This window comes from Bos javanicus, chromosome 5 (genome assembly GCF_032452875.1).
Source record: "Bos javanicus breed banteng chromosome 5, ARS-OSU_banteng_1.0, whole genome shotgun sequence".
Taxonomy (NCBI): Eukaryota; Metazoa; Chordata; class Mammalia; order Artiodactyla; family Bovidae; genus Bos; species Bos javanicus.
The window spans coordinates 95,774,865-95,802,667 of record NC_083872.1 but is presented as its reverse complement, the minus strand read 5'-3'; the positions used below and the strand labels follow the sequence as shown (position 1 = coordinate 95,802,667).

The following is a 27,803-nucleotide window of genomic DNA, read 5'->3' as shown; positions in this document are numbered from 1 at the left end:
CCATAGACGGCAGCCCACCGGCTCCCCGGTCCCTGGGATTCTCTAGGCAAGAACACTGGAGTGGGTTGCTATTTCCTTCTCCAGTGCATGAAAGTGAAAGTGAAGTCACTCAGTTGTGTCTGACTCTTAGCGACCCAATGGACTGCAGCCCACCAGGCTCCTCTGCCCAAAGAATTTTCCAGGCAAGAGAACTGGAGTGGGGTGCCATCACCTTCTCCGATAGGGCAGAACACTGTTAGGCAAACGTAAAGTAAAGAAAGAGTGCATGAACAAAGAATTCTTCCCATTTTCATAGAAATATCAAGTTAAATCTGACTCATCCTTCTTGACGTGTCACTTTACTTTGGCAGAATTAAAATAAACCCATACAAATGTCTTTGTTCAAGTCCTAGCAGCAGCGATATGTCTCCTTTGGTGGCAATATTTGATGCCAAGACACCGTGCAGTCCCCTGGAGGGATGAAGATTGTGTGCATGTGTCTGCATCTATAACTGCAAACACCAAATGTAAGATCATACATCAAGCGCCACGCTGTACTGTGGTCCCTTCCTCTGCCTGCCACACTTCTTGATGACAACCACATACAGTGTCAAAAACAGGACCCAGTAGCATACATACAGCAATGTTCCTACAATTACAACTGTCTGTTTCGATTCTGAGAATGGCTTTTTAGATTCCATATAAATGGTGAAAACCACACCACCCAGGAGGATTGTGAACCAAATTGTTACAGGGATGAGTCCTATTAAATTAACAACAATGGTCTTCCTTCCAGAAGTACCCCACCCAGCTTTGTTAATCGTTGCAATTGCAAACATCTTGGCGGGAAGTAAACTTGACATGTATAACATGGAGTAGAGGGACATGAAGACCATGATGGTGTTTCCTCTAAGGCAGCTGGCAAAAGATGATTTTATGAGACCCACTAACTGGACAGTTAACAGGAAGAGGAGTATGTTCCAAGTTTTACCCCTGTAGAAGAGCTGGATTACTGTGGCAATGAGAAAGAAAGGGAAGAACCCAGTGATGACGGCTTCATAGGTCATCCACAGGTGATGTTTGTGGAACCACATCACATTGTACAGCCACTCTCGGAAGTAGGACTTGCTCCAACGGGTCTGCTGGTTTAACCATCTGAGATATTCCTTAGGTGTTTCAGTAAGGCACTTGGATCGAGCTGTGTATTTCGTTGCATAGCCCAGACTCAGCACTCGGTTCGTTAGGTGCCTGTCATCTCCGAAACTACAATGGCTGCCCATAAATTCTTGATTGTACCAGTCTTCCACAAATTCCTGCAGTAAGGAGTTTCGGTACATTCCTAGGGGTCCGCTAATGCACTGGACACAGCCAAAATAAGACTGACAGGCTCTTTCTATGTTAAAAGCCATCCAGTATCTCACACTGCTGAGGAAAGAGATCCAGGAATCATACTTGTTTAAAATCTGGACATCTCCTCCAACACCTCCAACCATGGGATCTTCTTCTAAAACCTTTACCATCTCCACCGATGAGGCAGGGTCAAGTATGGTGTCTGAATCACAGACCTGTACATAATCCACACTCCGTCCCAGTGCTCTGAAAGCCGTGTACATGACTTCTCTTTTACCACCCCATTTTTGCATGATGCAGATATTCTTGCTGGACAAGACCAACTGGGTGACATGTTGTGAGCTCTCTTTATGTGACTCATTTCTCTCACCAGGACCCTTCATGTGGAAGTTGCTCTTCCAGATATACGTGGCTGACATGTCCCTGCCCATGACTTCACTGAAGATGTCCATCATGTAAAGGTCATCTTCTGAGTTTCCATCTATGACCATGACAACTTTAATGCTGGGGTAGGTTAGCCTTTTCACAGATTGCAAACATTTCCATAAGTAGCCTGGATCTTCTTGATATGCGGCAATGCAAAGAGCAACAGTTTTGTTCAACTCAACGGGGGTTTCTAGAGATTTTTTCATTTTCTGGTGCTCCAAAAAGGCAAACAGGCTTTGGATGACGAGGTGTGATACTAAAACTGCACCGTATAGCCCAAAAGAGAAATAGTAATTATCCGTTTGGAAAAATTGGTAGCCAACAATATAAGCAGCTGTGATTCCAAAGAGGAGAGAAACTCCAAAAAGTGTGGTTCCAATTATTCTCAGGATACATAGTAACCTCCCACAGTGCATCTTGTTCGGCTCTGGGTCATAAAGTTGTCCTCAGCCTGTCTGTCCTGGAGGGTCGGCGGCAGTCAGTATCCAAAACTGAGCTAATAGGAGATCAGATGAATTTGAGACATTGAACCAAAAAAACCTTTTTTAAACACAACATTTAAAAAAGATTGAGGAGTTTTTTTATTTTATTCTCTAGTTCCCCTCCCTTAATAGTGGAAAGTCTCTTCTCTCTTTTGTATTAAAAAAAAAAAAAAAAAAGAGGCCTGGTGAAAACTCAACAGAACCCAGGAAGTGTAGAATTGGGAGAAAGTCTTTGGCAGGGCCTGGTTCAAGTCCTGAGTCAGTGGGTTGCTGGAAGCCAGGTCTGGTTAACTCTTTTCAGATGCCTTGATTTCTTCCTCCTGGCTGTGGCCTTTCTGCCTCCTTCAATGGAAGGGGGTCTCCTGCTTAATTCTTCACAAATGACATTAGATTCTTACTTTGTAGAAATGATAGAAGCTATCACCTATGGATTCCTCAAGTTCCTGATAATTTTGTGAATTGATGGTCTCCTCCATCCCTCCACCCATGCTCTGAGTCCCACCACTTTCCTTAAGTGGATCTGCCACTTTCATTAGGAACTTCACTGCACCCTATATCTTCTTGCTCATGTACCCTAAAGCTCCCTCTCTGCAGTGGTTCATCCCCATTCAGGATATTAACGTGCTCCACTGTCTTGCAGCTCTAAGCTAACCAACCACAGCAGCCCTCTCTGGATCACAAAAGAAATTCTTGAATCCTAATGTCACATGAACTTCCAAAAGCACATGTCCCTGGTGACCACTTATTCTTAAACCTCTTTCCTCCCATGGCCTCTGGAATAACAATCACTTCTGAATCACCACCTCCTCTACTTGCCTTTTCCTTTCTTTTCCCAGGAGTTCCACTTTATCCCCAACAGCACAATGGTTAATACCTTCTGGATGATTCCTTTAGCACTAGAAATTAAAAATATCCAAAGCAAAACTCATATTCTCTTCCAATCTGCTTTCTAGCTCTGTGTCTTTCAGCCTAAAACCCAAGTCCATCCAGGTCTCCTCTCTCCTCCACAACTTATATTTAATCAAAACCTCCTAAATAGCACTCCTGTTAGTAAGTGCCTCCTTAGCTCTACCTTTCTATGCTAGTTTCTAAAAAATAAATTTATTTGTTTTTGGCTGTGCTGCGTCTTTGTTGCTGCACACCAGCTTTTCTCTAGTTGTGGCAAGCAGGGGCTGCTCTGTAGTTGCGATGCATGTGTTTCTCATTGTGGTGGCTTCTCTTCTTGCAGAGAACAGCATCTAGGATGCTTGGGTTTCAGTAATTGCCACACACAGGCTCAGTAGTTGTAGCTTCCGGGTTCTAGAGCACAGGCTCGGTTGTTGCAGTGCACAGGGTTCGTTATTCCACAGAACGTGGGATCTTCCAGAACCAGGGATCGAACCCGTGTCTCCTGCATTGGCAGGTAGATTCTCTACTATTGAGACACAGGGAAGACCATTGCTATGCTAGTTTCGATATCACAGCTAGCCTAAACTTTGAAGAGGCTTTTATCCCCCAGGTCTCTCTGACTTTTAATCCATTTTTCATACTTTGCCAGAGTGACCTTTCTAAAATGCAAAACTAATTTGTTGACTTGATTACCCCCAATTGTCAACAGCTTCTACTTCCTAGAATTAAAATTCTTTGACTTATCCTCTTGGTCCTTCATGACCTGGTTTCTGCCTACCTATCTAGTTTCATCCACCACCTCTTGCACTCCATGTGATCTCAAAACCATTACACACAGTTCTCCGGCCTACCATGAGCTGGTCCAACACTCTGACTTTACATATGCTGTTTCCTCTGCCTGAGATTTGCCCCCTTGTTGACTACTGAGTAATCTCAAAACTGTTATTTAAGACTCAGGAAGCAGCACCCCCTTTATAGGGACTGACTCACTCTACAAGCTCTATGTACCTTGTATGTAGGTCTGCTGGTCTAATGTTACTTACACGTCTGCTCCTGCTCCCAGTCTGTGAACTTGTTTCCTCAGTACCTAATACAGTGTCTGGCCCACAACAAGTACTCAATTTTTGTTGCTGTTTAGTCGCTAAGTCATGTCCGACTCTTCTGCGACCCTATGGATTGTAGCCTGCCAGGCTCCTCTGTCCATGGGATTTTCCAGGCAAGAATACTGGAGTGGGTTGCCATTTCCTTCTCCAGGGGATCTTCCAATCCAGGGAATGAACCCATGTCTCTTGTATTGGTAAGTGGGTTCTTTACCACTGAGCCACCTGGGAAGCCATAGGTATTCAATAAATATCTATAAAAGGGAGGAGGACATAGGAAGAGAGCAAAATGAAGAAAAGAAATGGTATACACAGCATTCATTTCTCTGCCTAAGAAACCATTGCACAGCTGCTCAGGTTAAAGAGAAACTTTATATTCAGGTCATCAGGGAGGTGGGAGGAGGCCAGAATGACTCAGATTCTGGGCTGGGACTCAGCAGATGGGTATTGTATCATCACTTGAGAGAGGGGGCAGAAAGGAAACATGTCTGGGAGGGAGCATATGTTTAGTTTTGGACATACTAAGTTTTTAGTGGTTAAGATACTAGAAAGCTCAGATACAATATTTAAATCCAGTTATCTGCTTTCAACATTCAAAACTGACTCAGTATTTTATTTATTTGGCTGAGGCATGTGGAATCTTTGGTTGCAGAATTCGAACTCCTAGTTGCAGCATATAAGATTTAGTTCCCTGACCAGGGATCAAATCCCGGGCTCCCTGCATTGGGAGTGCAGTGTTTTAACCACTGGACCACCAGGGAAAACTGTATATGAAATGAGCACTAAAATTAGAATCTTACTGTTCGAGCATCACGGCACCTTGGCCCAACAAGGTGATAGACTGGGACTTGGTCAAGCTGCCCTGATCAGCCAGTGTTATAACTGTTAAAGAAAGATCTTGAGCAGGAAAGTCAGTTGTTCTCAGTCAAGTCATGCCCATAATGGTGGGTTTTCTTTGAAAATGGTAAAGTGGAAGTAATGGCAGTGATAAACAGAGGCAGGTGCAGAACACCTATTCACCAGGTTTCTGGTCTTGAAGTCAAGTGAAGTGAAGTCGCTCAGTCGTGTCTGACTCTCTGCGACCCCATAGACTGTAGCCTACCAGGCTCCTCCGTCCCTGGGATTCTCCAGGCAAGAATACTGGAGTGGGTTGCCATTTCCTTCTCCAGGAGATCTTCCCAACCCAGGGATCGAACCCGGGTCTCCCACATTGCAGGCAGACGCTTTACCATCTGAGCCACCAGGGAAGCTCTGGTCATGAAAGAGAGTCCAATTGTTACTGAGTCAATTGACCATAGTTGGATAATTGTGGGCAACATCTACAGAAACATCCTTTCTGCTCCTCCCAAATATAATAAATATGCTTTCCAAACTGATCTTGGACCATGAATGCTACAGCCTCAGCCCCTTCCCAGCTTTTCTCCTGCATTCTCATCCACCCTTACCACCAGTGACCTTGGAGGGAAATGAGAAAGGATGGCTGTTTCACTGTTACTGGTACTACCCCCTTTTCTTACCACAAATAATAAACTTCTGCAAATCTGTGCTTTTTTGACATTCATGTGCCCCCATATATGGGAAAAAAAAATTTTTTTACCCAGTCCTCAAGAGAATTCAATGAGAAAAATTTACTGCTAACACACTGACCAATTTAGCAAGTGCTTTGAGAATTAAGCCAAAATCTGAGTTTCTTGTGCTACCCCTAATTGATGTCCTCCGTTCCTCAATGTTTTCTCCATATATCAACTCTTCCTGGTTGTCCAGTCTCATGCCTTTAAAAAAATTTTTTTTTCTTAAATACTTGATTAGTTTAAGCCTTATGCTTTTCTATTAAAAAAAAAAAATCCCCACGTTGTGAAGTGACTGGTGTGGAAACTGTAATAGCAAAAAGGTAGAAAAATATCACATAATTCTAATCTCAGCCTTGCTCTATGCAGGCTCTGTGAAGGTAGGGGCCACTTTTGCTGATGACCCCATATCCTGGGAATGCTAGAGCTGGCACAATACTGTTTCTGTGACGGATCTAGATTACATGTGTGTGTTCCTGACCCCAAAGTGAAATTTACCTGAACATTCACAGAAGTTAGTCTAAAATAACTCAAGTCGTTATGTCCTCAAGCTCGGGTAAGAAGCCTAGAGGACATTCAGATGTCCAAGGGGCAAATGCCATCTTCGTGAAAATGAGATTTAAACATTTATAACAGTAACATCCTTAGAATCAATGCACTTGATAAATATTTATTGAATGATTGAGAATATTACTTTCTAAAAAAGTTTTTTCTTCCATAAATAAAGATGAAAAGAAGCCCCATCAATTTTTGATTTCTAAGTAAAAACCCAAACACCCAAATTGAATTTCTTTTCTTTATGTATTCTAATATTTTCTATAAGTTAATTGTTTTCAGTTAAAAAAAAAAATTCGTCACACTGTCTTAGAATCCGTAAAACAGTAATACATGGCCGAAATCACTCTTTCCCATAGTTGGAACCTAAGTTTGCTAGCACTTCATTTATGAAAGAGGAAGTGGTTTTCAACCCTGAGCAATACGATTTCCCCCTAATATAGTCAGTCAGATAGAGGGAAAAAAGATACATGAGAAAGCAGAGCATATGTCAGAGAAAATATAAAAGCAAAATTGCAACTTAATCTATTCAGATTAGTTTTAGCTAATAGTTTACTATGATCCTCGAATTGCTTTTCTCTTTCATGTTCAATGAGCACAGTCACTCAACTTCCTTCTCTGTACCCTGGCTTTGCACCTTTCCTTCTCTGAAAGGACTTAAAATAAATGGATACCTGGTTTTTAGATTTGCTTTATCTCTTCATCAGAATCACTAAGAAAATAACTAACTAATGAATAATCAATCTCCAGGCAACAAAATCATAAGTTGGTATTTTAGCTCTCACTCTCTCCAGAAATCAGAGCCTGAGATTCTGGATGAAAAGAGAATCATTTGGCAAAGTGCTCCAGAGAACAGGAGTAGGGGGCTAGGAGAGTGAAACACAGAGGGAGGGAAAGCAGCAGGGTGCATTTAAGATGGTCCAAAGAGGTGTGCAAAATAAGCCTCTGAAGACCACACCCCAGGGATGGAAAGAGGGAGCGTTTATCCACCTACTCACATCCTGCATAGGTCAAAAGTGGCCTTTGACCATTCCCAGTTATGCACATGCTCCAGTACTAAACAGCTATGATTTCAGAGGAGCTCTGAGGTAGAAAGTGGGGGCTCTTGCAGTTTGGCTGAGGTGAAGTGCCTCAGCTTACCTGATTGACGCTAGAATAAAAGGCAGAATATGAGGTGGGTTGAATAATGTGTCTAATACACAAAGCAGGTTGAAACGGATTAGTTTAAAAGAAAAAATCTTCAAGGAAACAAAATACTAGTACATAAAAATGCTGCAGGTTTGCTTGGCTCTGGAATGATCTCTTTCCTTCACCTCCTAGAAGTGTACCTGGTTCTTCACTGCTGGCTTAACTCAGAGTTCTTGTCAAGCACATGTATACCTGTGATAGATTCATTTTGATATTTGGCAAAACTAATACAATTATGTAAAGTTTAAAAATAAAATAAAATTTAAAAAAAATATCAACTTGTAAAAAAAAAAAAAAAAGTCTTATCAACAGAAAGTCAACTTTGCCCCATTCTGATTCAGCACTAAGCTCACTGCTCATCTAGATCTCTCTTTAGTTATATGAATTTGTGTGTATTTGTTGCAGTAAATTTGACTATAAATTTCTTAAGAATGAGGGGTGGCATCATGTATCTCATTGTATTGAGTCCCTTGGGCTTAATATAATGTTTTATCCTATGGCCACTCAAATCCTCAGCTTTTACACTGGCTGGAAGGTTACCATTGGAGACAGATTCACATCACATCTGCAGTATATTAATTCTTGATTTCTCACTGTAAATTAGAATTTTGATATCTTAGGTCTGGTTTGAGTAACTTGACACTACTTTATATTAGAACTGTAGCTGTGTTTGCAAGGCTGCAGGACAAACTTCAGAGCAAGCCTGTCTCTCTCAATCAAGAGACTTTCATAATTTTTCCCAAGAAGATTATAACATATCTGCTGTCTATACAGACATGGAGTTGCAAGTGTTAGACTCAAGTTTCCTCATAATTTCACTACCTCTATTAGTTTCATTTTTTTAACCACATTAAGTAAATTCCTGTTTCATTGTAGTATAAGAAACCTACATAATAACATTATTAATACATTTTCTAGTCACATCTTAAAGATAAGTTGTCAAAAAATTGTGAGACCTAAGTTGTAGAAGCAACTGGAACCTTCTCTATTTTTTTTTTAAAAAGGTAAAACAAATGTATTCTTAAACAATTCTTAAAATGTTAAACAAAATTAATTCCTTGAGATTCACTACATTATTGCTGCTACTACCTTTTTTGCTATTTCAATAGTTAATGCATTGTAATTTGGAATCCAACAAAACATAACAGGTGACACAAGTGAAAATAATGTCTAAATAAGTGTGAAAACTAAAGTTTCTATTTTGTGTGTCAGAACCAAGACCCAAGATGAAGTTCACGGATAAAAACTTCAAATATTATGGAAAGTAAATCACCAAGAAATAGTTATTTAAAATTTTCTATCCCAATTTTGAGGCTTCCCTGGTTGCTCAGATGGTAAAGAATCTGCCTAAATGCAGGAGACCTGGGTTTGATCCACGGGTTGGGAAGATCCCCTGGATAAGGGAATGGCAACTCACTCCAGTATTCTTCCTGGAGAATCTCATGGACTGAGGAGCATGGTAGGCTAGTCCATGGGATCACAAAGAATCAGACAGAGCCGAGCAGCTAATATACACATACCCCAATTTCAGGACTGAAGGAGGAGGGTCTTTTCAATTTTCTTCTGGAGAAAGGTTTTGATCTTTTCTATAAGTTTCAGGACCAGGAAACAAAATTTAACAATAAAGATTAATAAGTATTAATACTTCTCCCAGAAATTCTTCTGAAGTTATCTATTAAAAAAATGTTTTTAGCTAAGGTCTAATCAATAAATGTGATGCCATGCTTATATTTGCCCTGTCAGAGTCTATAATAAATGTTCAGTCAAAATATTTGTATGTTAGTCTTTATGAGAGAACCTCCCTAAATTTTCTCAAAATATCCCAAACTCCACACATCTCAAACTAAAGTCACCCTATTCCCAACCCTCAGATCAACACCTTTTCCTTTAGTTTTTACCGTGATGAAGGCAAGAAACATCTACCCGATTTGATCTGGGTATTCTCAACTCAACATTGCTAAGTATTAGAGAAATGCAAATCAAAACTACAATGAGATAACACCTCACATCAGTCAAAATGGTTATCATCAAAAAAAATCCACAGACAATAAATGCTAGGGAAGGTGTGGAGAGAAGGGAACTCTCCTGCATTGTTGGTGGGAATGTAAATTGATATAGCCACTATGGAGAACAGTATGGAGGTTTCTTTAAAAACTAAAAATAGGTCTACCATACTACCCTGCAATCCCACTCATGGGCATATATCTGGAGGAAAACATGCTTGGAAATGATACATGCACCCCAATGCTCTTACCCTAAAAAGGAAATTGATGTTGTTCCTTCTGGCCATTTACCAAGTCCTCATGCTTTTATCTACTTCCTTTCCTTCCCTATGTATCACTTTAGTTGAGGCTTTTCCCATTTCTGGGGATTATCTTGTATATATTCTGATAAACTGGTATAGCCCTTGAATTGCTTCAAGATGGCAGAGTAGAAGGATGTGCACTCACTCCTTGAGAGAGCACTGGAATCACAACAAACTGCTGAACCATCATTGACAGGAAGATGCTAGAACCAACCAAAAAAGCTGTCCCACATATCCAGAGACAAAGGAGAAGCTGCAATGAGATAGTAGGAGGGGTGCAATCATGATAAAATAAAATCACATAATCACCAGGTGGGCTACTCATGAACTGGAGATAAATTATAACACAGAATTTCTCCCACTGGAGTGAAGGTTCTGAGCCCCATGTCAGGCTTCCCAATGTGGGGGTCTGGCAACAGGAGAAGGAATCCCCAGAGAACCTGACTTTGAAGGCCAGTGGGATTTGATTGCAGGACTTCCACAGGATTGGGGAAAACAGAGTCCACTCTTGGAGGGCACACACAAAATCTGGTACACAGTAGAACCCAGGGGAAGGGAGCAGTGACCACATAGGAGACTGAACCAGACCTTACCTGCTAGAGCTGGAGGATCTTTGCAGAAGAGGGGGCCAGCTATGGTTCACCATGGAGACAAGGACACTGGTAGCAGCAGTTCTCAGAAGTACTCATTGGCATGAGGCCTCCATGAGGTCACCATTATCCACACCAGCCTGTAGGCTCCAGTGTCGGGCTGATTCAGACCAAACAACCAAGAGGGAAGGAACACAGCCATACCCATCAGCAGGCAAGTGGGGTAAAGTTTAACTGAGCACAGACTTGTCCACAAGAGCAAGACCCAGCTCTACTTACCACCAGTCCCTCCCATCAGGAAACTTGCACAAAACTCTTAGATACTCCATCTACTAGAAGGTAGACAGCAGAAGCAAGAACTGCAACCCTGCAACCTGTTGAATAAAAACCACTATCACAGAAAGTTAGAGAAAATGAAAATGTGGAGGATTATGTCTCAGATGAAGGAACAAAATAAAACCCCAGAAAAGCAACTAAATGAAGTAGAGATAGGCAGAAAAAGAATTTAGAATAATGATAGTGAAGATGATCCAGGATCTTGGATAAATGATTTAGGCAAGGATTGAGAAGGTGCAAGAAATGTTTAATATAGACCTGGAAGAACTAAAGAACAAACAGATTTTTTAAATCAGTAGATTTAATTTAATCTACTGAAATTAAATAGATACTAGAGGGAATCAAGCAGAATAAATGAGGCAGAAGAAGGAATAGTGGCCTAGAAGGCAGAATGGCGGGAATCACTGCCACTGAACAAAATAAAGAATGAAATAAAGACAACCTAAGAGACCTCTGGGACATATTAAACACACCAACATTTGCATTATAGGGGTTCAAAAATGATAAGAAATAGAGAAAGGATCTAATAAAATATTTGAGGAGACGATAGCTGAAAACTTCTCGAACATGGGAAAGGAAACCCCCTCAACCAAGTTTGGGAAGTGCAGAGTGTCCCAGGCAGGATAAACCCAAAGAAGAGCACAGCAAGACACATGGTAATCAAATTGACAAAAATTAAAGACAATGAAAAAATATGAAAATCAACAAGGGGAAAATAACAAAAAAATACACGGGTACTTCCATAAGGTTATGAGCTGACTTCTAGGCAGAAACTCCGCAAGCCAGAAGGGAGTGGCACAACGTACATAAAGCGATGAAAGGGAAGAAACTACAACCAAGAATACTCTACCCTGCAAGTATATCATTCAGATTTGAGGGAGAAGCCAAAAGCTTTTCAAACAAGCAAGAGTCAAGAATTCAACATCATCAGAAAAGCTCTACAACAAATACAACAGGAACTCCTCTAGGTAGGAAAGAGACTAGCAACTTAGAACAAACTGTGCAACTATAGACTGCTATATCAAAACCTCATAGAAGCAGCAAACCTAAAAACTACAATAGATATACCCACAAAAAAGAAAAAGCAACCCAACATAACACTAAAGATGACCATCAAACCACAAGAGAAGAAAATAAAAGAGGAAAGGAAGAAAAAGCACCTGCAAAAACAAACCCCAAATAATTAAGAAAATGGCAATAGGAACACACATACTGATAATTACCTTAAATGCAAATGGATGAAACGTGCCAACCAAAAGGCAGAGACTGTTTGAATGACTTCAAAAACAAGACCTGTACATATGCTGTCTATAAGAGACCCACCTGAGACCTAGGGACACATACAGACTAAAAGTGAGGGGATGAAAGAAGATATTCCATGCAAATGGAAATCAAAAGAAAGTTGGAGTAATCATACTCCTATCAGACAAAACAGACTTTAAAGACTTCTAAGAGACAAAGAAGGACACTACATAATGATCAAGGGATCGATCCTAGAAGAAGATATAACAATTGCAAATATATATGTACCCAACGAAGAAGCACCTCAATTCATAAGACAAATCATAACAGCCATAAAGTGAAAAATTGACAGTAACACGATAATAGTGGGGGACTATAACATCCCACTTTCGTCAATCATCCAGTCAGAAAACCAATAAGGAAACACAGGCCTTAAATAACACATTAGACTAGATGGACTTCATTTATATTTATAGAGCGTTCCATCCAAAAGCGGACGAATACATGTTTCTCAAGTGCACATGCAATATTCTCCAGGACTGACCACATGTTTGGCCACAAAGTGAGTGTAAATTTAAGAAAACTGAAATCATATCAAGCATGTTTTCCAACTACAACACTTTGAGATTAGAAATAAAGTACAAGAAAAAAAAAAAAACAATAAAACACAAACACATAGAAGTTAAACAATATGTTACTCAACAAACAATGGATCACTGAAGAAATCAAAGGGGAAATCAAAAAATACCTAGAGACAAATGAAAATGAAAGCACAATGATCCAAAACCTATAGGATGTAGCAAAAGTAGTTCTAAGAGGAAAATTTATAGCAATACAGTCTTACCTCAGGAAACAAGAACAATCTCAAATAAACAACCTAACCTCACACTTAAAGCAATGAGAGAAAGTAGAACAAACAAAACCTAAAGTTAGTAGAAGAAAAGAAAACAAGATCAGAGCAGAAATCAGTGAAATAGAGACAAAGAAGACAACAGCAAAGATCAGCAAAACTAAAAGCTGGTTCTTTGAAAAGATAAAACTGATAAAGTCGTAGCCAGATTGAGAGAGGACTCAAATCAGTAAAATCAGAAATGCAAAAAATGTTACAACTGACACCACAGAAATACAAAATATCATAAGAGACTACTACAAGCGACTGTATGACAATAAAATGGACAACCTGGAAGAAATGGACAGATTCTTAAAAAGATGCAGACTGAACCAGGAAGAAATAAAAAATATGAATAGCCCAATCATATGCACTGAAACTGGAAACTGTGATTTTAAATCTCCCAACAAACAAAAGTCTGGGACACAGGTGACTTCTATCAAACATTTAGAGAAAAGCTAACACCTATTCTTCTGAAACTGTTCTGAAAAAATGGCAGAGGAAGGAAAACTCTCAAAATCATTCTATGAGGCCACCATCACTCTGATACCAAAATCAGACAAAGATACCACACAGATAAGAAAATTACAGGCCAATACCACTGATGAACACAGACACAGAAATCCTCAACAAAATACTATCAATTCTAATCCAACAATACATTAAAAGGCTCAAATACCATGATTAAGTGGGATTCATCCCAGGGATGCAAGGATTTTTCAATATTCACAAATCAAGCAGTGTGATAAACCACACCAACAAACTAAAGAATAAAAACCATATGATCATTTCAATAAAAGCAGAAAAAGCTTCTGATAAAATTCAGCACCGGTTTATGATTTTTAAAAACTCTCCAGAAAGTGGGCATAAAGGAAACACATGCTCAGTCACTCAGTCAAGGCTGACTCTTTGCAACTCCATGGACTGTAGCCCTCCAGGCTCCTCTGTTCATGGAATTTTCTGGGCAATAATATTGGAGTGGATTGCCATTTCCTTCTCCATAAAGAAAACATACCTCAACAGAATACAGGCCGTATAAGACAGCCTTACAGATAACATCATAGTCAATGGTGAAAAGCTGAAAACATTTCCTCTAAGATCAGGAACAAGCAAGGATGTTCACTTTTGCCACTTATATTCAACATAGCTTTGGAAGTCTAAGCCACAGCAATCAGAGAAGAAAATAAAAGGAATCCAAATTGGGGGGGTGGGGGAGTGAAACTGCCATGATACTATACATAAAAAACCCTAAAGATACTACCAGAAAACTACTAGAGCTCATCAATGAATTCAGTAAAGTTGCAGGATACAAAATTAATACAGAGAAATCTCTTGCATTTCTATGCACTAAAAGTGAAACATCAGAAAGAGAAATTAAGGAAACATTGCCATTATCATTGTTTAAAAAAATAAAACACCTAGGAATAAATCTACCCAGGGTGCAAAGGACCTGTACAGGGAATACTATAAGACACTGATGAAAGAAATCAAAGATGACACAGATGAAAAAATATATTATGTTCTTGGATTGGAAGAATCACTATTGTCCAAATAATTATATTACCCAAGGCAATCTACAGATCAAATGCAATCCTTATCAAATTGCCAATGACATTTTTCACAAAACTAGAACAAAAAAATTTTAAATTTGTATGAAGACACAAAGATACCAAATCATCAAAACAATCTTAAGAAAGAAAAACAGAGCTGGAGGGACCAGGCTCTCTGATTCCAGATTATACTGGAAAACTATAGTCATCAAAACAGTATGGTACTGGCAGAAAAACAGATATATAGATCAATGGAACAAGATAGAGTGCCCAGAAATAAACCCATGCACCTGTGCTCAATTAATCTATGACAAAGGAGGCCAGACTATACAATGGTGGGAAGATAGTCTCTTCAATAAATGATGCTGGGAAAACTGGACAGCTACATGTAAAAAAAAAAAAAATAAGAAAGAAATTAGATCATTCTTTAATACCATACACAAAAATAAACTCAAAATGGATTAAAGACACTACACAGCTCCTAGAAGAAAACATAGGCAGAACACTCTCTGACATAAATGACAGCAATATCTTTTTTGATTCACCTCCAAGAGTAGTGGAAATAAAAACAAAAACAAATAGGAACTAATTAAACTCAAAAGCTTATGCATAGCAAAAGAAACCATAAACAAAACCAAAGACAGCCCAAAGATTGGGGAAAATATTTGCAAATTATGTGACCAACAAGGGATTAGTCTCCAAAGTTTATAAACAGCTAATGTAACTTAATACCATCAAAAACAAACAACCCAATCAAAAAATGGGCAGAGGACCTAAATAAACATTTCTCCAAAGATGACGTACAGATGGCCAAGAGGCACATGAAAAGACGTTCAACATTGCTAAGTATTCAGTTCAGTTCAGTTTAGTTCAGTTGTGTCCAACTCTTTGTGACCCCATGAATCGTAGCACACCAGGCCTCCCTGTCCATCACCAACTCCTGGAGGTCACTCAAACTCACATCCATCAAGTCGGTGATGCCATCCAGCCATCTCATCCTCTGCCGCCCCCTTCTCCTCCTGGCCTCAATCCCTCCCAGCATCAGAGTCTTTTCCAATGAGTCAACTCTTCTCACGAGGTGGCCAAAGTATTGGAGTTTCAGCTTTAGCATCAGTCCTTCCAAAGAACACCCAGGACTGATCTCCTTTAGAATGGACTGGTTGGATCTCCTTGCAGTCCAAGGGACTCTCAAGAGTCTTCTCCAACACCACAGTTCAAAAGCATCAATTCTTCGGTGCTCAGCTTTCTTCACAGTCCAACTCTCACATCCATACATGACCACTGGAAAAACCATAGCCTTGACTAGATGGGGAGCTGGTATATTCAGATGCCCACAAATTCATTACTGCTTTCTTACTGTATTTGCAATGATACCTTGCTGTTTTTACGCCCCCAAAGAGTCAGCAAGTGTAACCAAACTACTAGGACAAAGTTTCAGTCATTCCTAAAAAAGAAAAACAAATCAGAGAATATTGCTTCATATCCTTCTCCCTGACTTCTGCTTAGATGGACAAAAGGAGTTGCAGGTGGACTCCTGAAATTCCAGGGGTGAAAGGAGTCTGACATGACAGCCCAGGACTTGCACTTACCCATGTGATGGGGGTAGCATGTGGAAGTTCAAAATCAGTGACTGTGGGCCAGCAAAGCCCTTCTGATGCTCTTAGTCCCAAAGAGCATCCAGACCGCCTGGGTGGGGCCAGCTGCCCTCACCTCCCGTCCTCCCCTCAGCTCCTGCAGCTTGGAGGAGCCAGTGCAGCCTAGTGAGAAGGAGGAGCTGCATTAGGAAGACTAAGAGGTAGGTGGCAGTGTCACTTGTCCATGCCAACAGCTAGATCGAAAATGAGCAGTTAAGGAAAGAGATTTTTTTCTTCATGAGTTTGGAGATTTTCACCATTACAGGGAGTAAGGCATTGCTATTATGAACAGAGTGACAAGAAAAATCGAAACTTGCTCTAGATTTCTTCCAAGAGATAAGAAAGTTTCTGGCTCCACTGAAGAAGCTTGATGGGACTGGGGGAGATAAAAATGAGATGCTTTTATGTTTGCACCCTGCATCCTTCCTAGTCAATGTGGCAGGTGTGGAGGCCTCTGTGGTCACACAGCTGTCACTCATGATGCTCTAATTAGCACAGGACTGACTTCTCAGCCTTTGCCTGATCCAGTTCAACAACTGGGATGTGATTGAATTAATATAGGACTAAGAGAGTTCAGTTCAGTTCAGTCACTCAGTTGTGTCCGACGCTTTGCAACCCCATGAATCACAGCACGCCAGGCCTCCCTGTCCATCACCAACTCCCGGAGTTCACCCAAACTCATGTCCATCGAGTTGGTGATGCCATCCCGCCATATAAGAGGAACGCAAATCAAAACTACAATGAGATATCACCTCACACAAGCCAAAATAGCTATCATCAAAAAATCCACAAACAATAATGCTAAGGAAGGTGTGGAGAGAAGGGAACCCTCCTGCGCTGTTGGTGGGAATGTAAATTCATACAACCACTATGGAGAACAGTATGGAGGTTTCTTTAAAAACTAAAAATAGGGCTACTATATGACCCTGCAATCCCACTCCTGGGCATATATCTGGAGGAAAACATGATTGGAAAGGATATATGCACCCCAATGTTCATTACAGCACTGCTTACAATAGTCAAGACATGGAAGCAACCTAAATGTCCATTGACAAAGGAACAGATAAACAAACTGTGGTACATATATACAATGTAATATTACTCAGCCATTGAAAAGAATGAAATAATGTCACGTGCAGCAACATGGCTGGATCTAGAGATTATCATACTGAGTGAAATAAGTCAGACAGGGAGAAAGAGAAATATCATACGATATAGCTTATATGGGAAGTCTAAAAAGAAATGATATAAATGAACTTATTTACAAAATAGAAACAAAGTCACAGACTTAGAGAACAAACTTATGGTTACCAGGGCAAAGAGTGAAGGGAAGGGATAATGAGGGAGTTTGGGGATTGACATATATACACAGCTGTATTTAAAGCTTATAACTAACAAGGATCTATTGCATTACACAGGGAACTCTGTTCAATGTTATGAAGCAGCCTGGACGGGAAGGGAGTTTGGGGGAGAATGGATACATGTGTATGTATGGCCCAGTTGCTCTGCTGTGCACCTGAAACTATTACATTGTTAGTGGGCTATATTCCAATGTAAAATAAAAAGTGTGTGTGTGTTTTTAAAAAAGATAATACATTACCACATTAAAAAAAAAAAAAAACTGGTACAGAAAAACAGGAAGTGAGGTGAAGTGAAGTGAAAGTCACTCAGTCATGTCCGACTCTTTGTGATCCCAGGGACTGTACAATCCATGGAATTCTCCAGGCCAGAATACTGTACCTGTTCCCTTCTCCAGGGGGTCTTCCCAACTCAGGGATCAAATTCAGGTCTCCCACATTGCAGGTGGATTCTTTACTAGCTGAGTCACCAGGGAACCCCGAAAAACAGGAAAGTGTTGGGAAATTCTAAAGCAGCCATGGTTAATAAAATTGCACTTTGGCAAAAATAATCATGATGACTTCAGACACTTATAACCCAGGAAAGTGCTTTCTGAAAGAGCTGCTTAATGTACTGGTAGGCACCCCAACTCCCTAAAATGTTAGGCCATGATTAAGAAAATCTGTTTTTATAACAAGTTATTACTTCACTGAACAGGAATTATCATCAGCAATTCTGTTGCCATATCAAGTGGCTCAGAGGGTAAAGCGTCTGCCTGCAATGCAGGATACCTGGGTTCAATCCCTGGGTTAGGAAGATCCCCTGGAGAAGGAAATGGCAACCCACTCCAGTACTCTTGCCTGGAAAATCCCATGGACAGAAAAGCCTGGTAGACTACAGTCCATGGGATCGCAAAGAGTTGGACACAACTGAGCGACTTCACTTTCACTTTCTTATCAAGAGATCCACGACGCCTTTTCAGAGAAAAGCAACTCCCATGGCTGGTCATAATAGACACTCAATTATATAGCCCCTACTATGTGCCCTAGTTAGTTAAGCTTTCCTGATAGCTCAGTTGGTAAAGAATCTGCCTGCAATGTGGGAGACCTGGGTTTGAGCCCTGGGTTGGGAAGGAAGATCTCCTGGAAAAGGGAAAGGTTATCCATTCCAGTATTCTGGCCTGGAGAATTCCATGGACTGTATAGTCCATGAGGTCGCAAAGAGTCGGAAATGACTGATGGACTTTCACACTATGTGCCAGGCACTGTTCCTCATAACAAACTTACGATATAGGTATTATTATAATACCCATTTTACAGATGAGGAAATTGAGACATGGAGAGATTAGATAATTGGCTAAAAGTAATGCAGTTTGTCAGTATTGGAGCCAGGCTTCAAACACAGGCAGTCTGGCCCCATGCCTTCTGCTTGGAATTTCAACCCATCTCTCTAATATTTGACTTCCAAGAATGAAGACCTGCAATGGAAAGAGTGAACATATGGTGCAACTTCCACAGGGAATCTGGAAATAAGGAAGCCCTCAGAGATAAAGGATCAATTGAGATTGTCCTCAACCACAAGTCTGCTGTCAATTAAGGAGCCTGAACAACTCCCAGGACTATAGACTCCTTGATAGCCACTTAAAGGGATTAGCTAATCTAGACAGGCAGTCAGTTAGTCTCAAGTGGTACTGGTAAGCCATGGAAGAGTGGAAAAGGAGTCTGTGACCAGCTGTTTTGGGCAAGCAGTGACTGGTAAGGAGCAGTTATGTACTGTCTGAAATGCCCAGTCCTAGTGAAAGGTAGATGAATCAGGTCCTCAGCCTGAGAATCCCTGATATATTTTTTATCCCAGGTAGTTTGATTATAGTGAGAATGTGCCCAGAGCAGGCTACACAAATAACCAGATTGTTAAAAATCAGTTTCCTTGTATCTGATCAGCTCTGGAGAACTGCAAAGAATGAATTTCTAGAGTCTATCCCTGAGAAACCCAGGGCCAGATCTGAAACTCACTTTACCAAGGCACATGCCACTTTATGAGTGTCTTGGCAACCAACCCATCTCTTTCCCTAGTGACAACCTGACTTCCCTATACATATGACTAGAAAAACTGGTAATTCCCTGGTTGTCCCGTGGTTAGAACTCCATGCTTTTATTGTCGATGGCTTGGGTTCAATCTCTGGTTGTGGCCACAAGCTGCTGGGCAAAAAAAAAAAGAAAAGAAAAATTTACAAGGCATCCTAAAACACACGTGGGGCTTTTGGTCTGGAAAGATAAATGCAATGTGATTATGTTTGAAGTCTATAATAGACTGAGGCCAGAATCGGGGACTCAGTTTAAGAAGCAATTTCTTGCAGGGTGATATTTTCCTAAATAAACAGTGCCCCATCTTCAGAAAAACAATGTCTCCACCTCATTCTTTAGGCTGCCCATTCCATCTACCGGGACATTTAAAACAATCCCAATAATCTAAAAGGAGACCAGGAAAGGGAGAAAAGTTTCTGCCATCCTTCCAGACACTACCGCCATTTCCGTTTCCGGGGCACTCCCCAGCCTGTCCCAGGTGTGTCCAAAAATGAGCAGTTTCAGTGCGCCACCACAAGGCGGCATCGACACCACCACCTCCAGAATGTGCAAGCAAATCACGGATCAGGAGCCGGGGAGTGATCACTTCTGAGCTCAGAAGCTGAGGCAGCTTCAGAGACTGGAAAAATTTAAGAGTGATAAGTGGGCACATTGCGAAAGCTAAGGCTTTGAAATCTGGTAACTGCACATACTGGTTGATGGAAGACAGTAGAACAAGAACCCATAAGGCGCTTTTAGGAAGGGATAGCCCTGCTGAACCCCACCCTAGTCTTGCGCAAGGTCAGCATAGAAAGGGGATTAGGAAATAAAATGAATCCTCTCTCGTTTTAAATAAATTGTTTCTTACACGTTACTTTTGAAGTTTTTCAGGTTTTGGTTTTTTTTTTTAACTTAATCTTAGTTTTACTCATTGGGAGTGAAACAGACAAAACCCAGACCTCCCCCCCAACCCCAACACACACACAAACACACCCACTCCTTTTACTTTTGAAGCAAAGGGTACAGTTCAGTGTCAATACCTGTAGGGATAAAACCTTGTTTAAAACCTGTTTTATTAAGAGGGGAGTAGCCAAGTACATGCCGTTTTGCATTTCAGCTCTGCCTCCATTTGCTGTGTATCTTTATGCAAATCATTAAACTTGCTCAGTCTCAAACTTTCTCATCTGTAGAATAGGGATAATAAACCTATTTAGGATCGTGTTATTGTTGTTGTTTAGTGGCTAAGTCGTGTCAAACTCTTTGCCACCCCATGGACTGTAGCCTGCCAGGCTCCTCTTTCCATGGGATTTCCCAGGCAAGAAAACTGGAGTGGGTTTCTTTCTCCAGGGGATCTTCCTCACCCAGGGATCAAATCCACGCCTCCTGCGTTTTCTGCATTGGCAGGCGGATTCTGTTTTACCACTATGCCACCGGGGAAGCCCATTTAGGACTGCAGTGAGCAGTATATGAAAGAACATAAATCCTTGGGTATACTGCCTAGCACATTTCAAGCTAACAATACCAGGTTGCTCTTCACAACACTTTAAACCAAAGCCATTGTCAATTAAAAAAAAAAAAAAAAGTGGCAACCTGGATCACACTCTATGATGAGAATAAATATATTTAGATGTCCTTTGGCTGACTCTTTTAGGATCAGTCAAGAATCAGCAAAGCCAAGAGCCGTGCCGGAGAGAACCTATTTGTCTGCCAAGAATTCCGGCCAGCACTTTCTAAGTTCGGAGAAACACACCCCCAAGTCCTCGTCAGGGGCCACCCCCGAGGGCCAGCAGGGCTGGAACAACCCGGGCCGTTCCCCCTGGCAGAAGCTGGCTTCCACCCAGAAAACAGACGGACACCCGCGGGAAGTCAGCTTGAGTGGATTGGAGCGCACGGAGCGGCACGCGAGCAGAGGGGAGAGCGCAGGCTTCCAAGGGTCCCTCCCGGCGCCCCCGGCCGGGGCGGCACACTGGGCGCGCGGCTCACCTGCCTGGCTCAGAGGCACCGCGGCGGCCAGAAGCAGCAGGAGCAGCGGTAGCCGGGCCGGCGGCTGGGGCAGCCCGAGGCGCTCATCCTGGCTGTGGCGGGACATTGCTCGGCGGCCGCGATCTCCGCTCCGCTTGGCAGGACCAGGCAGCTGCAGGCAGAGAGGTTCTAGGGCCGGCAGCGGGGCGCCTGGACGCGGAGGTTCGGGCGTCCTTCTTAACTTTCCTCTCTCATAAGCCCGGCCTGTTTGGGGCTTTTTAGGGGCGAGGAAACCTCACGTGGTCTTGAGGACAACCTTCGCCCTGCTGGGCCCGTCTGGGAAGGGCGGGTCCTTTCTGACCCTCTAGCGCCCCGTGAGCCGGGCCGGGCCTGTTCCCTTCCTGCACTCCTGGGACCTACTTGCTGCTTTCTCCGCACTCCGTCGAGCGGTCTGGCGACCCAGGGCTGGGACAGATCAGTTCATGTCCACACCGCTGGCCTCCAGGGCCGGCCACTGGTTTGCAGCAGCGGAGAGGGGGCGTCCTGAGCAGTGTAGAAATGCATACCCCTGCCTACACGCAGCTCCGATTCCTCGCGCTTTCGGAGAGGGCTTCCCAAGTGCTTACAACTCAGGGTTTAGTGCCCCTCTCCATCCCCGCTGTTTAACCTAAATCCATTTGCTGCCGCTCAGGACTTCGGATCGTTTGTTTTTCAAAACTTCATTGGCTGGAACCACCACTGGCGAGTGATTCAGATTAGATGGGACTGAAACCAGTGATATCCCAGAAAACTCCTGTGAAGTCCCCATTTCTGTGCGGGGTCTGTTGAAAGTGACATTGTGAAGTAGGCAACACCGTGCCTTGGGGGACATTGTGAAGGTGGCAGAGGGTGCCCTAGGTGACATTGTGAAGTAGGCAAAAGGCATTTTATTCATCCAATAAGACCTCTGTTGAGCCCACCTTGTGTGTCCCGTACAGGTGTTATAAAGACCATTAAGACCACGGTCTACAGCAGGCAAGGAGCGACAAAGCCCTATAAATAAACAGGTACCGGAAGTTGCCATCAGTGTGTAACAGAGCCCTGCTTACCTATGATTGCATCCACCTGGGGACCAAGGCACCGCCTTCTCCATCTTTCTTCTGAGCTTACCGTAGTTGTTGAGAGGAGATGGGAAGGGAGGGAAAGAGGCACCTTCCCTAGAGGGCAAAACACATTTGTCTTGCTAGGAAAGATATAAAACAATTACATCAGATCTCTATGCAAATTGTTAAACACATCAAGTAAGCCTGTTTCTTTCCAAAAGGTGTAATTAACAGCATTTAAACACTTATGCACCGATGGCAAAAATTTTAGCATGACAAATTTGTTACTCAATCTCATTTGGGCTAAATTCTAAGCATTCTTCACCTCCTCCATATTCTTTGCCCCTTTACTTAAGGTTCATTTTTGTTTCAGGGAGCTTATGCATTGACTGGGTAGAGGGCATCTACTCTGTGAGTCATCTTTTTGGCTTGGTGGCTTCCAGTGAGATGTAGTTCATCTCTTCTGGTCCTCGTTGTGGTACAGCAGTGGAAGGAATCCACTGTTGACATCTGAGGCTCTTGGCCTCACATCTGGATTCCTACATGCTCTGCATATTAGTTAGGTAATGACAAACTCCCAAAGTTCAATGGTTAATGCAACTGAAATGTATTCCTGACTCATATACCAGTCTAATGTGGGAGTTCTTTATTGGTTGGTGGCTTTCTTTCATGTGGGAATTTAGAATCCAGTATCCTTTCTTTTGTGGTTCCACCATTCCCTAAGACAGATGTCCCCATCTTTCTTGGTTCATAGTGCCCTGAGAATCTTGCAGGGCAAAAGAAATATCTAACAGTTTCTTTTATTAATTAGTTAGGATCAAACAATTTATAAGTAGTAATTTACTCAGTGTCCTAGATGGTACTATGTTTTCCTCAAAGATTTATAATATCTCAAATGTTCCCTTTAGTTCATTGTGGTATCTTCCACTGATACTATTATTTCCTGTGAATATTTAGCATATCCTAGGTCTCCTACATTGCAGGCAGGTTCTTTACCATCTGAGCCACCAGGGAAGCCCATATTCTAGGTAGCCCTTGTGAATTCACTGTGGTTGTCAAACTGGATACAGGAACCATCACCCAAGAATATGGGACAGCCTCTTACTTCTTATTCACTTCCACTCACATTCCATCAACAGTAACTAGACATATTGCCATACCTGGATGCTAAGGAGACTGGGAAATGCAGCCTCTGGCTCAGATGTCACCTCTCATGGTGACATGGAAAGAAAATGTACATTTTTGGGGAAGGAAGCTGGCTGTCTCTGGCACTCTGGTCAACCTCTCCATCCAGACTTGGATTCTACTGGATCCTCTGGCTCATTCTCAGACCCCTCTGATCCCTCTATGTGTGTGTGTGTGGGTGGGGGTGGGGGATGTGGTGAGGTGGAGAGTGGGGAGGTAGCGTGGGCGTGTGGAGTAGGGACACAAAGATCCTCTGACTTGGGGGGTGTTAGTCAGCCTCCCCAAACAGTGCCCTCTATCACTGCTTATCTGCAATTCACATGTCATTGTAAGGCACATAACTCCTTGCAAATTCATGAGCTACATTCTGAGAAGTTTAAACACAGCCTCCTCTGCTCTGGTAACTCTAGACCTATTTGGAGTTTCTATTGCCAAATGCTCCCACATCCCGCCCCACCCATCAAATAGGCGACTCATCTCCTAGAGGAAGGGTGGTGCTGGCCCTTGCACCAACCCACTGAGTCTTTCTCTTATCAGCTCTTCAAACTTTGTAGATGTTTGTATAAGAGTTATTATACATTCTTATACATTATTATCTTTTAAACATTTATTATCTACTATATACCTTATTATGTATTCTTATTCCAATTTATTGTTCTTGAATATTTTTCACACCACTTTATTTCAATCTGTGCCTTTTAATCAACTGTTGAATATTTTTCTCTCTCAAATGCACACATCTGACATTGGAATGACTTTGAATATTATGGTTTGTATCTACACAAGACCTCAAAAAGTCACAAGCTTTACTCTTTGGTTTTTTCATTACTTTTGTCTCCTCCTTCCTTGAGAAACAAGTCTTAGCTTTTTGTATTTAATCTACTACTGGAAAATTTACTAAGTTTTACTAAATGTGTAGGGTAATATTCAACTTCCTTATGTATATTTACTTCTGTAGTTAATTTTTCTTGTATTTATTTATTCTTTTCCTACATTCATTTTTGTGCAGGTTGTTTTGGTAGTTGAACTTACCATTTGGTACTTTGAGATCAGATTATTGAGTTCAGACTGCTACAGAACCAAAGAAAAGATGGACATTCCTGGGCTCAAGCTTAATGCCCGTGCAGCTTGTTTTGCTCACCTATAGCACAGTTCTGTACTGAGCATCACCGACTCAATGGACATGAATTTGACAAAACTCTGGGAGATACTTAAGGACAGGGGAGTCTAGTGTGCTACAGTCCATGGGGTCCCAAAGAGTCAGCCATGACATAGCAACTGAACAACTGTACTATATCCCTATCCTCTCTTCTACTCACTTGCTCGGACTTTATATAAGCTACCATCCATTGTAATTTCCAGACTGCAGGTGTTTTGTAAATTGGTTACATAAAAGAGGAGCTGCCATTGGTCAGCAATTGTAAGGCCACTAGCACATCTTAGCTTTAGGACCACAGTATAAGGGTGAGATGTGAATCAGGCATGGGTTGACTGAAGTAAATGAAGCAGAGTTTAAAAGAGAAGTTGCTATACAAGTTGAATACTGATTAGAGTAGATGCTTAGTAGAGTAGAGTAGATGGGATAGAGTAGGTGATTTAGTATCATTATCTTTCTCTACAGATAACTATAAACTTTTTACCCAGCTGATAGGCATCTTGGTCCCCATCTTTACTTTCCAAAGAGGCTGAAAAAAAGACTGAACACCCTTGAGGCCAAGCACATTTTCTTCATTGTTTAAGAGATGTAATTTTTTTGCCTGGGGTTCTTTTTTCATAATTTTTCTTTTTCTATTTCTTTTCTAAATTCAGTGGCTATCTCCTGGAGTCAGTTCAGTCGCATAGTCGTGTCTGACTCTTTGCGACCCCATGGACTGCAGCACACCAGGCTTCCCTGTTCATCACCAACTCCCAAAGACTGCTCAAACTCATCTTCATCGAGTTGGTGATGCCATCCAACCATCTCATTCTCTGCTGTCTCCCCCTCCTCCAGCCTGCAATCTTTCCCAGCATCATGGTCTTTTCTAGTGAGTCAGTTCTTCGCATCAGGTGTCCGACGTACTGGAGTAGATGCCACCAATTTCTCTATTTACTTTCCTTCCCCCACTCTTAATTATCTTAGTATTTTCTCTTCTTTCTACAGACAGAAATACCAAGGCCAAGTAAAAACAGTTAACAAAATGCAACCCTTTTTTAGTTCTGTTTAATCTTGACTACAGATGCAAGATATTTCTGTATTAAATGTCCCAGATCTCCTTTCAGATTATAAAAAAGGATTTAAGCCTAAACCGTGTGTAACAGTGAATAAATGAAAAGTATTTGATCAAGATTTGGTTGGTCTAGTTGCCATTGATATTTTTAAATGAAGACAACAAGAATACAAGTCTTAGGCAATGAATTCTTGGAAAGTGGATAGAAATTAACATGTAAATGAAACCCAGGGTCAAAACCCAGGAAAATGTTACTAGGAAAAGATCTTATTTCAGTCTAGCTGAGTAAACTAGATGAACATCCCCTGGATACAGAGAATTGTGTTCTCAACTGTGCATATCAATCTTCCAGAAAACTGCAGTCTGAGAAAGGAATACTAGGGAGCATTGCCAAGAGAAATTTGAATACTCTCTCTGTTGAGAAACACATTGTCTGCTAGCACTTTCAATGTAAAGATGAGTAATCAGAAAAAAGAACCAGGACAACATGGAGTCTTTTAGAAATATTGCCATATGAGGGAAAAGGAACATCATCCTGAAAGCTCAAATTTCTAAAAACTATCAATTTTAGGAACCCAAAGAAATTTTAGGAAAATAATATTAGCATCTTCTATAGGATATGAGAAGATAGGCTGTCTCTATCAAGAGAAGGAAATTTATAAAGAAAAACAGGTTGAGAAGAAAAGGCATGAGATGAAATGGGAGATGGATAGAATAGGAGAGGGTTGATAGAAAACAAAAAATTTCATTGTATTATTGACTTTCCACTGAAAGCTATGAATGAAGAGCAGAAACTGACACCGTTGAAAATGGAGTCAGGAATTTGATGGAAAAATTGATGAGGCCCTCCAAAAAATAGAGGAGAAAGATAGAAATGAAAAGGAAGGTAAAGGTGAGAGACACAAAAGAGTCTACAGTCCAACCTAAGAATGATATTCTTACTGAAAATTAAGATCAAATAAAATCAAACAGAAGCACTGATCAAAACACAATCAGGAAAACTTTCCTGAGCTGAGTGCTTTTCCTGATATGATGTGATGGGAGGTGCACAGCATCACTTACATCTTTGCCTAAATCACATCATGGGGATCATATCTGGCTGGGGCCAGCTCCACGGGCACATGACCTGTGTGGTGAAATATCCCCCATCCTCGATGGTGAGAGATGCACAGCAATGTGGATGTACTTAGTGCCACTGAACCAGACAGTTATATAGGGTTACAATAGTAGGTTTTATGTTTTGTGACTTTTATTGCATCTGGACTACAGATGCAAAATATTTCTGTATTAAATGTCCCAGATCTTCTTTCAGGTTATAGAAAAATAATTTAAATCTAACCAGTTTATAACAGTAAAAAAATTTTTTTTGTTAAAAATAGTAAGATGTGTTCTAAATATAAATTATAAATGAACACTATAGTAAGTTACCAGTTTATAATCTTACAATCTCTAACTTGCTCTAAGCAAAATAAAAAATAAAAGTTTCAGCAATCTTTCCTGCAAAAAAAAGATATATATATACACACACACACATCATCATCATCATCATCCTTAGAAGGGACCCACATTTGGTTTAACGCCCTGCTGTCACTTGTCCTGAAATTCTTACTAATTTCTGAACAGACAGTCTTGTATTTTCATCATGTGGGGCATCACAAATCATACAGCCATTCCTGAATCTGCCAAATCCACATTGTGGGACATTCTGCAAGACAACTGGCCTATATTATTTTTTAAAATGTCAGTTACTTAATAGATATCCCCTTCCCCACCCCTCAAAAACCCATTGCTCTAGAAAAAGCATGAAGAAGTACTCTTCCAGGTTAAAGGCAGTTAAGGCGACGTGACGACCCAAAATATTAATATTAATAATGTGTAAGCTTT

At 41.3% G+C, this 27,803-nt stretch overlaps 2 protein-coding genes across 5 annotated transcripts in view; both read right to left on the bottom strand.

Annotated features, from left to right (window-relative positions):
- The window catches only part of PLBD1 (phospholipase B domain containing 1), an 89,322-nt gene extending 67,524 nt beyond the window's left edge, over nt 1-21,798 (bottom strand). Inside the window, exon 1 of one of the 4 annotated variants that reach the window (XM_061417786.1) lies at nt 21,467-21,798. In XM_061417786.1, coding sequence (XP_061273770.1) covers nt 21,467-21,572 — 106 coding nt within the window. In that variant the 5' untranslated portion in view covers nt 21,573-21,798. The remainder of the gene's footprint in view (nt 1-21,466) is intronic. The other 3 variants (XM_061417785.1, XM_061417787.1, XM_061417788.1) reach the window with 3 other exon arrangements.
- LOC133248072 (hyaluronan synthase 2-like) lies at nt 178-19,612 on the bottom strand. The gene has a single exon (XM_061417789.1). The coding sequence runs from the start codon at nt 2,169-2,171 to the stop codon at nt 513-515; it is 1,659 nt and encodes a 552-aa protein (XP_061273773.1). The 5' UTR covers nt 2,172-19,612; the 3' UTR covers nt 178-512.
- Nucleotides 21,799-27,803: the final 6,005 nt, after the last annotated feature.

Coding starts and splice junctions, on each gene's coding strand:
- LOC133248072 (XM_061417789.1), bottom strand. CDS start 2,171: ATGCACTGTGGGAGGTTACTATGTATCCTGAGAATAATTGGAACCACA.